The following is a 16,525-nucleotide window of genomic DNA, read 5'->3' on the forward strand; positions in this document are numbered from 1 at the left end:
TTTACTGTTTCTAGAGCGAGTGGTGGAGAACTCGAGGAGGGGTGGTTGAAGGATGGTCCTCACCTGCAGATCATGTGAACTATTTGAGTTGTTTCTGGGCCTCACGTTCTTTTCCTCATGCTGTGCCTCATCTCTGTTTCCCTTCAGTGTCCAGTGTGTGTGAGATGCAAGGGTGCTGTCAATGTGGTCTGCTCCTTCAGCAGGAAAGGCAGGCCCAAAGACCAGGTGGGCAGGAGAAGCTCTAGTTATGGAGAGCGGGAGCAGACCCACACCAATTCCTCTCGTCCCAGGCCACTTGTGCCGCGGTGTCGCCTGACAACATCTAGACACACCTAGACGCTGTCAGAGCGGCGGCTGGACCCCTGAGGCTGACACACCACCCTGTGCTTTGCAGGTCACCAGTTTGGGCTACACACGGCAGGCAGCAAGTGGGACTCGGGGAACCCTCCCAGCAACCTGTCCACAGTGGCCGTCATGCCCGTGTCAGAGGATGTACCCCTCACCGCCTTTGCCCTGGAGCTCAAGCATGCCCTCAGCGCTATCGGTAAGCCCCTCCTCCTCCTGCCTTGGTCCTTCTAGGTTCTTCTGAAAGTGCAGTGGGTGTCGCCCTCACAGCTAAGCCCTGGGGCTGCTGGGGAGGGCATGTCCACAGTGGGCAGAAGACCATCCATCAGGCATCTCCAGACAGTCTTGGTGGGCAAACTCTGTCTCGCAGCGGCTTGTGTAAGTCGTGCGCAGGCTGCCCTTCCAGGATAGCTAGAGCTTTCCTGAACACGGGGTGCGCTCAAGACCACAGCACAGAGACCCCTGAATTCCCCGCCGAGAGCCCGTCTTGGGTTCTGAGCCTGCTGCGGGGCACCTGCCAGCTGCTTCACTGCTTGGAGGGGACACTGCAGTGGCTGGGGAGCTGGCTGACCACAGGGAAAACACCCTTGGTTGGGATCAGGAAGCTTGGGTAGTGTTTCCAGATTCCTGACAGCTGTTAAGGATTCAAGAAAAAGAAATTGAATTTCCTGAGAACTCTTATGAATTGCCAAAATTATAAAGTATTTTATATTCTTAACACTTATTTATAAGTTTTTATAGACTATTTGTGAGCAACCGTAATGACAGACAGTAAGTCAATTTTCTAGGATAGGGTTATACTAAAAGTTTCAGGGGTTGTCTTTAAAAAATGATATAATAGCAAATGCAATGAATGTTATATTACTATCATGCAATGATATATTATGACAAGAGTGTGTACTTTAATACCACGTGAAAATGCTCTCTACCCGATACAGCATTAAATAAATGCCAAATAAAAATGACGTATAAAATTGAAAAATACTACTATAAATATTTAATATTTAAAAGTTATTCTCAAAATGAAATTTTAAAATCAGAAAGCATTAATTGCCCTGTGTTTCTTGTCCTTTGTTTTATAACAAATATTCCAGATGTAGAGAATTCCATTCATTTTCCATTGACCTTGGTCACATTGTTCAGAGCGCATCCAAAAGCACCTTCAAGTTGCACAGTGGAGATGTGTTGCTTCGTAAAAGCTTATTCCCTTTTTTAAAGAAAACTTTTTATTTTTAAATAATTATAGATTCACAGGAAGTTGCAAAAATAGTGCAGAGAGCACCACGTCCCCTTCCTCTTGGCGACATGGCTGTGGTGCAGCATCGAGACCAGGAGACTGACGTTTGTGCGGTCTGCAGGCCTTCTTCATAGTTCAGTCTGCTTATTTTTCTTTTTCTGGTATATGCGAGTCTGTTCTGCTCTAGTCTTATCTCTCCTACCAGCAGCAAGCTCTAGAAGGCAGGAAATATTTTACTCATTTGTGGACCCCCAGGGTCTCTCTCAGTTGTTTATAATTATTAACGGTAGTTTCTCAAAATATCTTGATTGAGTGGTTGATTATTAATGCGGTTGTCGGGTCTGAATGGGGCCAGATTGGATTCCCCTGGTAGCCAAGAGGCAGTCCTTCCGCCTTGCCACACAGAGCGAAAGACATGAGTGCCGATGAGCCATCCTGTGTCTCCTCCCTGCCCTGGACCTGCTCACCACCTGGGCCTTAAGCAGACCCCTCCCAGGGACAGGGTTGGTCACCACATCTGTGACAGACAGGAGATGCAGCCTGTGCCCTGGGAGCCCAGAGCACCACCTTTGGGGTCTCCACCCTTCCCTAAGGGCCCTCTCAGTGTCCCCCAAGTCCAGTCAGGGGGCCTAGAGCAGGAGATGTGCACCAAGGGCAGGTAGAGCCCAGCTCAAGGTCCCCTGAGTGTTCCTGCAGCCAGACACAGCCTGCCCGTCCTGTCATGTTCCGGACGTCCAGGAGGTCAACAAGACGTGTCACTGCAGTGCCCAGGAGGGCCCGCTCTTGCAGGCACATGAGGCAGTCCAGCCCTGAGAGGTCTCCTGCTCTGTCGGACCCATGTGGGATGACCACCTTGAGCTTGGAGCTCTTCTCCGCATGACCCCGCAACCCACAGAGCAGCAGCGCAGCCCACCCAATAGGATTGGCGCTCTTCACCCCAAGCCCCCAGAGGAGCTGCTTCTTTGCGTCAGCAAGTTTCTGCCATTTAAGTCAGAGCTATACGTGCACACGGGTCACACCAGGTAGCCACACCTCAGTAGGGCCACCACCATTGTACGGTGCACCCTTATTTTGTGTGCCTCTAAGAAAGCTGATGCTGCCAGTTAAAATACAGAGCAGTGATTTCTTCTTTCTCACCTTTTAATTATCCGCTTGTGGAGAAGCTCAGTTGTGAGAAGGAAGCCCTCGGGGAAGGCTCAGTTCTTATGCGCTCCCATGCTCTTCCTGTGCAGCATCAGACTTCCGGGTCCTCTTGAGCCCGAGGTTGTGGTGCTTGTCTTCGGCCGGCCAGCGCATCTGCGAGGCAGCACTTTCTGAGGCTGAGTGCCGCTCTCATCTTGGCTTTTGTCCCAAGTGCCTGGCCTCCTTTCACAGATTTTTTTTTTTATATAATTTTATTTATTTATTTATTTTCCCCCCAAAGCCCCAGTAGATAGTTGTATGTCATAGTTGCACGTCCTTCTAGTTGCCGTATGTGGGACGCGGCCTCAGTGTGGCTAGAGAAGCGGTACATCGATGCGCGCCCGGGATCCGAACCCAGGCCGCCAGTAGCGGAGCGCACGCACTTAACCGCTAGGCCACGGGGCCGGCCCCTTTCGCAGATTCTGACGCTGGCCTTCCTGGTTGAGCAGCCTCTGACAACTGTTCTGTGACGGTGACTCTAAGACACTTAGCTGGAAGACGCACACTGATTTCAGAGACAAAAATGTGACAAGATGTGTGTCTTGACACTAGTGAACTATATACCACGTGGAATCCAGCCCGCCTTGCTTATCTGGACTTGGGAAATTATATTACCTTGCGTTTTACAAGCTTGTGCTTCCCCTGTCCCAACACACAGTCTCAGTGCTGCAGAGATTTGACTCCTTCCTGGGTAGATGAGGAGACCAAGGTTCAGAGAGGCCCCCTGTCCCTGTGTAGACAAGGGGACTGAGGTTCAGAGAGGCTGCCCATCCCTGTACCTGTTGAGCCCCTGAGCTGGTGCAGCTTTCCTAGCTCCTACTTCTGCATCATGCAGACTCACCTGCTCAGAGGGTCTCCTTCGGGGCAGAGGGAATGGTCACCTCAGGCCACAGGCACTTCCTCATTGAAAGGTGAAAGGTTTCTCATTACTTTCAAGAAGAGCAAACCTCTAGCATAGGGAGTGGGCACTCTTGTCCACTGGCCCTGGGCTGCTGCTCTGGACAGGCCGCCCTTGTCCCAGACCTGGGCCGCTCCTGTTGACAGGCTGCACTTGTCCTGGAGGGGGCTGCCGGGACAGTTTTCTGTGGTCGGTTGTTTTCAGGCCCCATCCTGCTGTTGACGAGCGACAACGTAAAACAGCGCCTTGGCTCTGCTGCTCTGGACAGGTATGCCAGCCTCCACGCAGGGACAGCCCGGCCCACCTGAGCTTCCTGCTCTCAGTGGCTTTAAGCACAGCCTTGACGTGCGCCCCCCATGTCTATGCACACCCTGGTCTGCGTGCCCCCTCTGTCGGCGCCCCCCCTGCATGTCCCTCTGTTTGTACCCCACTCTGTCTGCGTCCCCCTGTGTCTGCACCTCCTGTCTGTGCCCCCTCGTGCTGCCCTCTGTCTGCACTCCCCATGCCTGGGTCCCCCCTGTGTCCGCACCCCACTGCATCTACACATGCTCTGGCATCTGTGCCCCCCCATGTCTGTGCCTTCCAGTATCCACGAGTACCGGCTGTCCAGCTGGCTGGGGCAGCAGGAGGACATCCACCGGATAGTGCTTTACCAGGCGGACAGCACGCTCACGCCCTGGACCCAGCGCTGCATCCGGCAGGCCGACTGCATCCTCATCGTGGGCCTGGGCGAGCAGGAGCCCACGGTGGGTGAGGTGAGCTGGGAGCAGGGCAGGCTCCAGTGGGCAGGATCCAGTGGGCAGGTCCTGGCTGGGGGCTGCTCTCTCCTCAGACCCATCTGTTTCTCTGTCTTTTCCTTTGAATGCAATATTTCAACAACTCGGGAAAGGATGGATGATCAGAGCTAGCACCCAGATATCTGCCCTCCTCGCTGTGAGAACATTTTGCCTTGTTTACCTGCTGGTTGTTTTAGCACAAAGCAGGGCAGTGACCTCCCTGCCCGCCGTGGCCTCTGTGAAGTTGAAGCCTCTGTCTGTGTTTCACCCTTTAGCTGTGTGTGTATGGCCCTGTTTTACAGGTCTAAATTTTATACAAATAGTGTCCTATTTTATAACATTTTGAAATATCCTTTTTTCCTCAACACTTAGGTTTTGGGGCTCTATCCGTATTGTTTCACTCGTTTTTATGGCTGTTTAGTTTCCTGTTTGTGAATACCCCACCATCTGTCTGTTCTCAGCCAAGGGGCTGCAAGGTTGTTTCACTCTGACGAACCGTGTGCAAGCGTGTCTCCAGAGTACCCCCTGGAAGAGTTGCTGGATCACAGCGGATGTGTCTTCAGGCTTACTAGATGCTGCCAATCTGCTGTCCCCATTGAGAGTGCCATATTCCCTTGCGCTGTTGCTGCGGGAGAGGCCTGAGGCTCCATGTCCTCCCCGCTCCGCACCATCAGTCCTGTTTGTTGCCAGCGTCACGGGTGTGAGGTGGAGTCTCGTGATCCCTTTAGTTCTGATCATCCACCTCCTTCCTCCCTTCCATCACTCTGTTCTCATCACAGGCTCCTGCCTCTCTGATCTTGGGGCAGCCAGAAATTCCTCATCATGATGCAGACCCCTATTCTGCAGGGAGTGATGCTCCCTTGCAAGGGAGAGTGTTTGCAAATTACAACATTGGAGAAGGTCATGGTGTGTGTTCTCGAGGCAGTATTAGAGAAGCAGGGAGGGGAGGCGGCCTCCTTCCTTCCTGCACACCCCTGCAGCTCCCTCATGGCCACGCCTCCCTAGCCCAGCACATAGTAGGCACACAGCCGGGAAGACCCCTGGGTCACAGCTTCAACAGCCAAAGGGCAGAGCATGCCACAGCCAAACTGGTTTACAGAACCAGGGTGTCGCCCGTCAGGGCCCTGGCCTCGGACCCTTCAGGCCTGTGTGGGGCTGGTCGGAGAGGCAGCGTCCAGCGTGGGATCTCTATAGACAGCCCTGACCTGGTCTTCAGCTCTGTCCTGCCCAAGTCCTCAGGCTCACCTGGGCTGCCTGACACACAGGCTCTGCTCTCCCTCAGCTGGAGCGGATGCTGGAGAGCACAGCCGTGCGCGCCCAGAAGCAGCTGATCCTGCTGCACCGGGAGGAGGGGCCCGCACCTTCCCGCACCGTGGAGTGGCTCAACATGCGGAGCTGGTGCTCTGGTCACCTGCACCTCTGCTGCCCGCGCCGCGTCTTCTCCAGGAGGAGCATGCCCAAGCTGGTGAGGCCTGGGCACAGGGCGAGGGGCCGGCCTGGTGGGAACTCCTGGCCTCCAGACCACAGCCCTCGCCTGACTTGCTTTGCGATTGTGTACTTTATTTCCTTCACGTTCTCCATTTGATTCTCCATCATCTAAGCTTGTTGAGGCTCTGATGGGGTGGCTCGCCTCTCAGCGTGCTCGTGAACTGTGATTATGAGCTCGTGTTTGCTGAGCTTGGTCTTTGGGATTCTGGTGGCCACAGGGTGGTGATGGGCCCCCCAGACAGGTGGGGCCCAGCATAGTGGAGGCAGCAGCACAGCTGGGCCATCGGGGGCCAGAACCCCGGAAAGATGGGCTTGGCGAGGGGTCAGGGATGAGCCTGAGAGTCTCACATTCAGTCGGAGTCTCAGAGGGTCAGCACTGCCTCCTCCTTCTGGCAGACGTGCACGCACATCCTGAGGCACCTCTTCCTTAGGGTGTCCTCAGCCCTGGGGGGTGGGCGGTGGGGGAGCACAGAGGCCACCCACGCTGCAGCCTACCTGGCACCACAGCTTGGTGGACAGTATCCTGACAGCTGCATCTGTGCACAGGAGACCGTGCCCTGGAGCACTGTCCGCCCTGGGGGCTGGCGGGGTTTCAGCTGGGGTTTGGGCTGGGTATCCTTTTGGGGACAGCTCTTGGGGGCTCTGTGTCTCCTGCTGGGCTCGTGGGTATGTGACGCAGCTGCCCGCACTGCCCACTCACCCACATGCCCTTTGAGGGCCTCCTCCCAGGAGAGCCTGGGCACCAAGGTGCTGACAGGGTCGGTGTCAGACAGAGCCCGCCGTTCCTGGAGAGAGGTTTGAGTCAGGAACGGTGGAAGCCAGCCTGCTCAGGTCGAGGTGCATGGGAACACGCCCAGGCCCGTCTTCTGGCCCCTCTCAGGTGGAGATGTACGAGCGGGTCTTCCAGAGGCCCCCAGACCGGCACTCCGACTTCTCCCGCCTCGCACGTGTGCTGACCGGCAATGCCATCGCCTTGGTGCTCGGGGGAGGGGGAGCAAGGTGAGTCCTCGCCACCCGCCCCGTGTGTGTGTGTGTGTGTGTGAACGATGCCCCGCGTGTGCTGATGAGGAGGCCCCTGAGCTCAGCCCCCAAGGCAGCCCCATGGGTGAGCCCAGTGCACAACCAGGCATTTTGCAGCACCTCAGTGCACGTTGCTGAGTGGTGCTTCCCGCAGGCTGTCCCGCTCAGACTCCACCAACTGGCCCGAGTTTTAATAGTTGCCGATGCAGTAGAGGAAAATTATATCTTGTTGTGATTGTCTTTGCGAGACGTGTCTGTTTGACTGTTAGCCATTCGTGGCTCCTCTTCTGAAAACTCTATTCTTATCCTTGCCAGTCTTTCCATTGGGCTCCGGGTGAGTTGCTTTGTGTTTTAACACATGCTTTATAGAATAATGATCTGATCTGCTCACAAACCTAGTGAAGCATTCTTTAATTCTTTGGGCTGGTGAGTTCCTTACGGGACTTTTAACCCAAGTAACTTCTACCCCGAATTGTCATTCTGACACTTGCCACCCTTCTGCTGAACTTATTTAAAAATAAATATACACTTGGAGCAGAAATGGGGCCCAGGGACCTTGTGAGGAGGATTTGACGAGGCCAGTGCCTTCTGGTGACCCAGATGACACGTGGAGGACAGAGCAGTGCCTCCAACAACATCTGTGCTGCTGGGCTGGGTTCAGGGCTGGGGGTGTCCTGTGGGGTGGAGCCCCTCGCGCCCCTCGCAACGGTGGACATCAGCACTGCTGGCAGAGTGAGGCGCTCAGGGCGGTCCCTGGGCCAGCTGGCATGTGCTGCTTCTTCAGCACTGTACCAGGGCCTCCTGAGTGCTCTGTGTCCTGAGTCCTGGCCCTGCTGATGGCGTTGGCCACCTCTCCCCAGTGCCCAGCAGAAGGTGCCTGGCTCAGCATCTCATGTGGCCCACGGACATCCCTTTCAAAGTGAGCTGGAGGAGGGAAGGGCTCAGAAGGACAGGAGCCCCTTAGGAGTCACCATGTTGGGAGCCACTCTGCAAAGATGTCTCCTGCCTTTGGAGTCAGACCTGGATCATGCCTGGCCCATTTTCCTCCTTGGCTAATTACAGTTAGAGAGATGCAGTCCAGCTTTGAGGCCAGGGAAGACTCAGACCCTCTTTAGAAAGGATCCGAAAAGTAATGCAAATGAGCTGCATAACTGCACTGCTAACTGAGTTCTCCTCGCTTCCCTAATATGGGAGACTCTGAAGCTTGGAGTCTTGGTCTGCGACCCCTACTGACAGGAAAGTGGGTGGAGACGACCCCTCCTCACTCTGCTCCTTCACTGGCTTCATTTTCCTTCACAGCACACATTACTGCCTAAAGCAGGGCGGAGGTGTCGCTGCCTGGCTCCTGAGGGCTGGGCTGCACTGCCGCGGGCCCAGGGCCCAGTGCTGCAGGGGGAGAGAGCCGCGTGCTGCCCTCGGCTCCGCTTCCACCGCCGGCAGGCAGCGGGCCCAGAGCTGGCTGGGACAGCCCTGCGCGTGGTGGTCCTGTCGCGCTTGAATTCGGCCCGGCCTGGATGAGTGCTGTGCTCATTTATCTCAGGATCCCGGAGCATCATCTGGTGCCGCACTTGCAGAAGATGTGCCCAATGTTGCTGGGCCAGGGGAGGACCCAGTCTTCTTTCCATGGGGCTGGGACGGGGGATGGCCCAGAGCAGCTGGCGCAGACTTGGACCTGGTTTGTGGGCCAGGATGGCCCAATCAGCAGCATTTTTAATGAAAAAATACTTAGTTTAAAAGCCACATGGCTATTCTCTAAGGCCACGTGGTGTTTGTAGAACACAAACTAACAGTCCTCGGCCGATCCTGCCCCGTCACCAAATCCAGAGGGATCCCAGAGATAATCACTTCCAGCTGTTTTTCAGTTGTCTGCTCATCTACATTTCTAAATAGCATAACATTCCTATTCTCCTACTTTTTTTGTTTTTTTTGTTTTTAGATTATTGAGTTCCTGACCTCCTCCAGTATACGCAAAGTCAGAGTCTATCCGTCCATCTCTGTCATCTGTCATCCATCATGCATCTATCATCTACGTATCAGCCGTCTGTCATCTATGTATGATCTGTCTGTCATCTGTCATCCATCGTGCATCTATCATCTATGTATTATCCATCTATCATCTATTCATCTATCATCCATCATGCATCTATCATCTACGTATCATGCATCTATCAATCATCTGCATATCATCCATCTCTCTCTCTCTCTCTCTCTCTCTCTCTGTCTCCTTTCTGTCTATCTGTCCCCCTCCTTAACACTCATAGTCCAAGTATGTTTCTCTCATGGGTCAAGCCAGTATCACTGTTTATGTTATGATGTCAATGTGGGTCTTTTTCAGAGCTGAGCCATCTCCTGCTGTACTGTATGACTGTGTTTCTGTCCTTGGAGTTAATAATTGTTACAGTTGCCATTTGCTTGGATTTCTGGGTATCATTAACTCATCTCCAGACACTCTGCTGGAAGCATTAACTCCTCTCGGCGTGCTCAGACACACCAGGGCATCTCTGCTCAGCTCTGCTCGGGATCCGCCTCCCTCCAGCTCTGCTGATATGGCCCTGGAATTTCCCTTCACCATCATCCTGAGAACTGCCTTTGTCTTTCTCCTGTGTTCATCTCCACTTCCTGGATTCCATGTCTTCCTCTTTCTTGGTAGATTCCTGATTTTGGTAGAGTTCATACTCTAGAAATTCCTTAGGAGAAGACAGATGGGAGGTAGAAGTTTTGAGACCATGCACAGCAGAAAATGTCCTCATTCTAGTCTCACACTTGAATGGTTTGGGTATGGAATTCTAGGTGGAAATAATCTTCCCTGAGAATCTTTAAAGCGTGGTTCCATTGTCTTTTTAGCTTCCAGTATTGCTGTTAAGAAGTTCAATGCCCTTTTTATTCATGAGGCCTGTTTTTCCTCTGGAAGCTTGTAGGAGAGTCTCTTAATTCTTACTCTTCTGAAGGTGTTGATGCTGTGCCTTGGGTCGTTCTTCACCCGTTATACCGGCTGGACTCCCAGTGAGCCCTTTTGCAGTCGGAAGTCCATAAACGTCAGCTCTGGTGCAGCGTTTGCCCTCTCTGCTCTCCCTTCCTGGAGCTTTTCATGTTGGAGACCAGGCATCCTGGACAGATCTCCTGATTCTCCTCTCTCTTCTGTCCCATATTTTCTATCTCGGTCTTTTTGTTCTACTTCCTGGATGATTTTTCTCCAATGTGTCTTCTAATTGATCTTTTTTGCTAAAGTGTTTCTAACGTCTAAGTGCTTTTTGCATAGTTTCCTCTCTCAGTTGCACTAGTGAATGTTGACTTTCTCTGAGACTGTTAATGCAGGTTTTTACTTGCTTGCTTAGGTTTTCTGCTCTGTGCTGGCTCATGTCTGGCTTTGCTCTCTCAGCACAATGAATGTGAGGCTGCCTGTGTGCCCCTGAGCACATTGGCGGCGTGCTGAGTGCTATTACGTTGTCTACCACGCTTGCTTATCCCTCCTCCTGTTGATGGACATTTGGGTTATTTTCTAGTTTTGGTTGTTATGAACAAACTGCTATAACCATTCTTGCACAAATCTTCTCTGTGGATGTTTGTTTTCTTTCCTCTTGGGCGTATACGTAGGAGTGGAATTACCTGGGCGTGGGGTCCTTGTACCATTTTACACCCCCACCAGCAATGTTTGAGAGTTCGGGTTGCCCACATTTTTGTCAACTGTTGGTATCGTCAGTACTGTAAATTGTAACCCTTCTGCTCTCATTGTGGTTCTAATTTGCACCTCACTGAGGACTAGTGATCTCATGTACTGTTAGTCATTTGTGTATCTTCTTTCATAAAGTACCATTTATGTTCTTTACTCATGTTTAACAGCGGTTTGTCTTTTATTATTGAGTTAGGAGAGTTATTTATATAGTCTGAATACATGTCTTGTGCCATATATATTTATTGCTAATATTGTTTCTCAGTCTTTGACTTTTCATTTTCTTAATGGCATTTTTTGATACAGTTTCTAATTTTGATGAAGTGTGCTTTTCCAGTTTTTTATTGGTTATTATTTCTGGTATTCTGAGAGCTCTTTCCTATCCCAAGGTCACACGGGTAGTCTATATTTTCCTTCAGAAGCTTTATGATCCCAGCTTGTACATTTAGGTCTGTGACCCACCTCTGATGCTTTGTGAATGGAGTGAGTGGGAGGTGCGGCTCTCTTCTCCCGTGGTTGTCTCAGGTCCAACACCATCTGTGGCAGGCTTTCCCTCCCTGTTGAGTTGCTGTGGCATCTGAGTCAAACATCAGATAACTCTCCAGGTGTGAGTCTACATCTGGGCACTGTCCTGTTCCTCCGAGGTGGGTGTTCTGCCCTTAATGACACTACCACACTGTCTCGATTGCTGTAGCTTCGTGGTAAATCTTGATATCAGGCAGTGTAATTCCTTCAGTTTTTTTGTTTCAAAATTGTTTTGGCTATTCTAGGTCCTTTACATTTTCATGTGAATTTTAGAATCAGCTAAGTATTTTATGGGATTTTTTTTGCTATTGTAAATGATATCTTTTCAATTTCATTTTCAAATTGTTTGTTACCAGTATATAGAAATACAATTGATATTTTTAAATTGATCTTATATCCTACAACCTTGCTAAATTCACTTAATCTAGTAGCTTTTGTTTAGATTATTTTTGGATTTCCTATATATACAGTTATGTCTTCTGAGAATAAAGACAGTATTTCCTCTTTCTTTCCAAAATATGTATATGCCTTTTGTTTCTTTTTATTGCCTCGTTGCACCCATTAGAACTTCCAGTGCGATGCTGAGTACAGTGGTGGGTGCAGACACGCTGCCTGTCCCCAGGTTAGGGGCAGCACTCACCTTCCTCACTGAGCCTGAGCTTGGCTGTAGGTTCCTGTAGATGCCTTAATCAGGCTGAGGAGGTGTCCATCTATTCCTAGTTTGCTGAGTTTTTATCATGAATGGTTGTTTCTATGGATCTGTTGAGATGAGTGTGTAATTTTTCTCCTTTATTCTGTTAATGTGGTGAATTACACTGACTGATCTTTAAATGAAAACTAAGATGCATTCTTGGGTAGACTCATTGCCCATGATGTGTTGGGTAACTAGTAAACTAGTCACTAGTAAAACCATCTGGGCATAAAATTTTCTGTGTGAGAGTTTAAAAATTAAAGATTTGATTATTTATATAGTTATAATACTATTCAGATTTTCTATTTCTTATGTTGTTCTAGGAATGTGTCCTTTCATCTGTATCTTCCTCCTGGTGGCATGAAGTTCACGCCAGCTTCCTACCTTTTTAACTGGAGCATCTGTACGGATGTTCTCTTTTTCATTACTCATGTTAGTTATTGATACCTTCTCTCTCTTTTTCCTTTTCTTGATCAGTCTTACCAGCAGGTATCAATTGAATTACTCCTTCAAAGCACCAACTTTTATCTTTTTGGATCCTCTCTATTATATGTTTGTTTTCTGGTTCATTAATTTCTGCTCTTAATTTTACTCTCTTTGATTTAAGTTTTTCTTTTGTTTTCTAACTTATGGGCTGGCAGACGTTGTCTGTAAAGGGCCAGATGGTGAGTACCTGGTATCTGTCGTGACCACAGAGGGTGGGAAGTCAGCTCTGTCTGTGCTGCCCTGTGAAGGTGATGTGTCTTTTTGTTCTCAGGCTGCTTTAAAGTTTTTTTCTGTCTTGGGTTTTCAACAATGTAGGAATGGTTTTCTTTTGATTTATGCTTAGAGTTTATAATGCTTCTTGAATCTAAGGCTTGATGCCAATTATCAGTTCTAAAAAATTCCAAACTATTATCTCTCAGACATTGCTCCTGCCCCTCTCTCTGGGCTGCACCTACATTTGGGTCAGACGCTTCACCAGATCCCACATGTTTTCTGAGCTCTTTCACATATTTTTTAAAGAATATTTTACATATTCTGTCTTTTTGGTGCTCTATGATTCAATCAATATTTTCTTCTGACCTATAAAGATTTCACCGTTTCTCTCTTCAGCTGTGTCTAATCTGCTTCACACCCATTCATTGGGTACTTCATTTTGGTTATTGTATTTTTCACTTCTAAAGTTTCCGTTTGGTTCTGTTTTATAGTTTCCAATTCTATACCAAAATTATGAATCTTGTCTTTGATTTCTTGAAGTTTTTTTTTAGGCTTATACCTGAGTACGTATTTAAATTTTTTTGTGGTGATACTATATATTCTTTTTTATTGTGTTAAAATATATACACTAGAAATTTTACCATGTTAACTATTTTTGAGTGTGAAGTTCAGTAGCATTAAGTATATTCACAGTGTTTTGCAACCATCACTATTAATTTCCAGAACTTTTTCGTCTTCCCAAACTGACTGTACCCCGTAAGCCATAACCTCCTATCCGCAGGCCCTGGCGCCCACCCTTCCACCTTCTATGTCTGTGAGTTTGGTGTCTCCAGGCCCTCGTGTGAGTGGAGTTCTGTGGTGTGTGTCCTTTTGTGACGGGCTTGTTTCACTTCTGAGAGAGTCCGCGACAGTCCCTGTGTTGTGTCGTGTGGCTCTCCCACCTCTGTCAGGCTGCACAGCGCTCCCGCATGTTGTCCGCCCACTTTGTCTCCTCAGTCTTCTGTCGAGGGGTACTCGGGCAGCTGCCACCTTTTGGCTCCTTGGACTTTTTACAACAGTCGTTTTTTTTTTTTTTTTTTTGTGAGGAGATCAGCCCTGTGCTAACATCCGCCGATCCTCCTCTTTTTTCGCTAAGGAAGACGGTCCTGGGCTAACATCTGTGCCCATCTTCCTCCACTTTATATGGGACGCCGCCACAGCATGGCTTGCCAAGCAGTGCGTCGGTGCGCGCCCGGGATCCGAACCAGCGAACCCCGGGCCGCCGCAGCGGAGCGCGCACACTTAACCGCTTGCGCCACCGGGCCAGCCCCACAACAGTCGTTTTAAAGCCAGTGTCTGACGTCTCTGTTCTCTGGTCCCCTCTGGGTCCACTTCTCGTCTGGTTTTTCCTCCAGGCTTATGGTCACATGGTCTTTTCTCCTCACATGACTGGTAATCTCTGGTTGAGAGGTGGACGTCACATGGGAAATGGAAGCAGTGGTTTGAGGCTCAGAGTGGTCACTCCAGTCAGACGCTGGCTTTCCCATCCCTGGGGGGCTCATCTGTGTCCTGCTCACCCTGACCCCTAGGGTGTTGTAGGATGTTCACCAGGACCCCCCTTCCAGTGGCCTCAGCTCCTCTGCCCCACCCTTCCTGCGTCCGTCCAAGCCTGTGCAGCTTCACAACCTCTCAGAGGCCAGTGGGTAGAGGAGGCCGAGTGCTGACACATCTGAACAGTGTCCGCAGTCCCTCCCTCCCACTGTGCTTGCCCTACTTTCTGTGACCTGTGCAAGAGTCTGGGGAGGGAGTGGATGGAATGTGATGACCGTCTCTGCTGGGGCACAGCAGGCGCTGGTCCTGGTGGCGGTGCTTACTTCCTGCTCTGTGCTCCTGGTTGGTGTAGAGGCTGTGCCCAGGTGGGCATCATCCGGGCCCTGGCAGAGTGCGGCATCCCCGTGGACATGGTTGGAGGGACATCCATCGGGGCCTTCATGGGCGCCCTGTACTCTGAGGAGCGGAACTACAGCCAGATACGGATCCGGGCCAAGCAGTGGGCTGAGGTAAGGGGCCTCCGCCGTCTCGAGTGCAGCGCCAGGGGTCCCTGCAATGCCGTGGGGACAGGAGGGCATTGAGACTTCTGGCCCCTGCACACAGCTCTGCAGGGCTCTGGCCTCAGAGCGTGGCTTGTGGGGTGGAGGAGCATAAAGGAAGCAAGGACATCAGTGTTGGGGGCTGGCTCTGGTGGGTGCCTGGTCTTAATTCATAAAGGTGACTGAGGACAACACGGAGAGGTCAGCACTGTTGAAAGAAAAGTTTAATGTTACCCACAGTTCCCCTGGAAACGAGAGGCACTGCCCATCCCCCAGGGCCACAGGGAGCACCAGTGCCAGTCAGGAGGCAGAGGGAGCGAGGGGAAGGTTAGGCCAGAGCCTTCACTGGGGTTTCTGCGGGAAGCGCAAGGCAGGGCAGGTACACAGTTTAAGACTGGCTTGTGAAGAAGCCCTGCGGGCTTGGGGCATGGGCGCTGGCCCCAGTTGTCTGGTACCCGGTCCTGGGTCGTTTCGGCATGGAATACTGGCTTGGTGTGAGAGTTTGATAAAGGAGGTGCTCGGTGTGTGGGCTCTGGATTGGTTGGTCTGCCTGAAAGACAAGCCCAGGGGCGAGCCCTCTGCTGTCTGAGAACTGGGAGCGCAGTCTGTCCTCGGCCTGTAAGACCCCAAATGCCAGAGCGTCAGGAACACAGAAAGTAAGAAAATACAGGTCTTCTTCGATTCATGATGGGGTTATGTCCTGATAAACCCAGTGTAAGTTGAAAATATCGTAAGTCAAAAATGCATTTAATACACCTAACCTACCGAGTATCATAGCTTAGCCTGGCCTACCTTAAATGTGCTCAGAACACTTGCATTAGCTTACAGTTAGGCAAAATCATCTAACCAGAGCCTATCTTATAATAAAGTGTTGGCCATCTCATGTAACGTATTGAATACTGTCCTGAGAGTTAATGCAGAGTGGCCGTAAGTGTGTCGGTTGTTCACCTTCATGATCGCGGGGCTGACTGGGAACTGTACTCACTGCCACTGCCCAGCATCACAAGGGAGGATCATCCCGCATATCGCTAGGCTAGGGAAAGCTTAGAATTCAAACTTTGAAGCGCGGTTTCTACTGAATCCATATTGCATTCGCACCATCATAAAGTCGAAAACTCATAAGTGGAACGATCGTAAGTCAGGGACTGTATGGTTAATACAGTTGGTCCTGTGATAAATGAACGCCAGTGGACAAACCCAGAATCTGAGAAACCATGGCTGGACAGCTCCCATGGACAGAGTGGAGGGTGGGCGAGTCCAGCTCGCTGCTCACCTGCGGGTGTGGGCTACAGTCTGCCCTTCTTGGGGGCTCTGCTTGTTTTCATGGAACAGAACAGAGCCCTGGCTGAAACTCTGAGTGAGATCGAAAGTATTTGTGTTCTCCTTTTAAAAAGAAAAGGAAATTGGTTGTCTGAGGTAGAAGCTCTCAGGGCAGGCTGTCTGCCCTGTGCACATGGCCCCAAGGACACTCTGTTCCAGAGATGCCTCCTTCCCTGAAGTGAGCCACGCTGTCACCTCTCAGTGGGCTGCTTTAAGGAGGGGACCCAGAGGCTGAGTGGCACAAGTCACTAAGGACAGCCTCCAAGAGCAGTGGCTGCAGGGGACAGTGTGCTCGAGCCTCACCGAGGGCCTGGTCACAGGCCAAGGAGGCTACCTCCTTTCCCACCCCGCTGGTCTGGTGCAGGTGTGGGAACAGTTAGGGAGCTTTGGGCCTGATGCCCCCGCCATCCTGAGTGTGTGCTGGGACATGGGAGCCTGCCAGGTGGCCACCCTGCAGGTGTCTGCAGGGGCCTGTGCCCCTGCCCTGCTGAGGGCATAGGTGGTTGTGGGGCTGCCAGGCTCAGCTCTGCAGGCCTCTCTGGTGCTGGGCAGGGACTTTCTTGGGAGTGAGGGCCTTGCTGACTGTGGAGGGCCCTGGGGATGTC

General features: G+C 51.1%; 1 protein-coding gene across 6 annotated transcripts in view; it reads left to right on the forward strand.

Annotated features, from left to right (window-relative positions):
- Positions 1-16,525, forward strand: part of PNPLA7 (patatin like domain 7, lysophospholipase) — an 80,927-nt gene that overhangs the window by 58,967 nt on the left and 5,435 nt on the right. For 5 of the 6 annotated variants that reach the window (XM_087418672.1, XM_087418675.1, XM_087418673.1 and 2 more), the window contains 6 exons: positions 395-544; positions 3,867-3,930; positions 4,249-4,417; positions 5,721-5,903; positions 6,807-6,925; positions 14,414-14,570. In XM_087418672.1, the coding sequence (XP_087274798.1) occupies positions 395-544; positions 3,867-3,930; positions 4,249-4,417; positions 5,721-5,903; positions 6,807-6,925; positions 14,414-14,570 (842 nt within the window). The remainder of the gene's footprint in view (positions 1-394; positions 545-3,866; positions 3,931-4,248; positions 4,418-5,720; positions 5,904-6,806; positions 6,926-14,413; positions 14,571-16,525) is intronic. The other variant, XM_087418674.1, reaches the window with a different exon arrangement.

This window comes from Ceratotherium simum, chromosome 29 (genome assembly GCF_057802395.1).
Source record: "Ceratotherium simum simum isolate JZ-2026a chromosome 29, ASM5780239v1, whole genome shotgun sequence".
NCBI classification, from domain to species: Eukaryota; Metazoa; Chordata; class Mammalia; order Perissodactyla; family Rhinocerotidae; genus Ceratotherium; species Ceratotherium simum.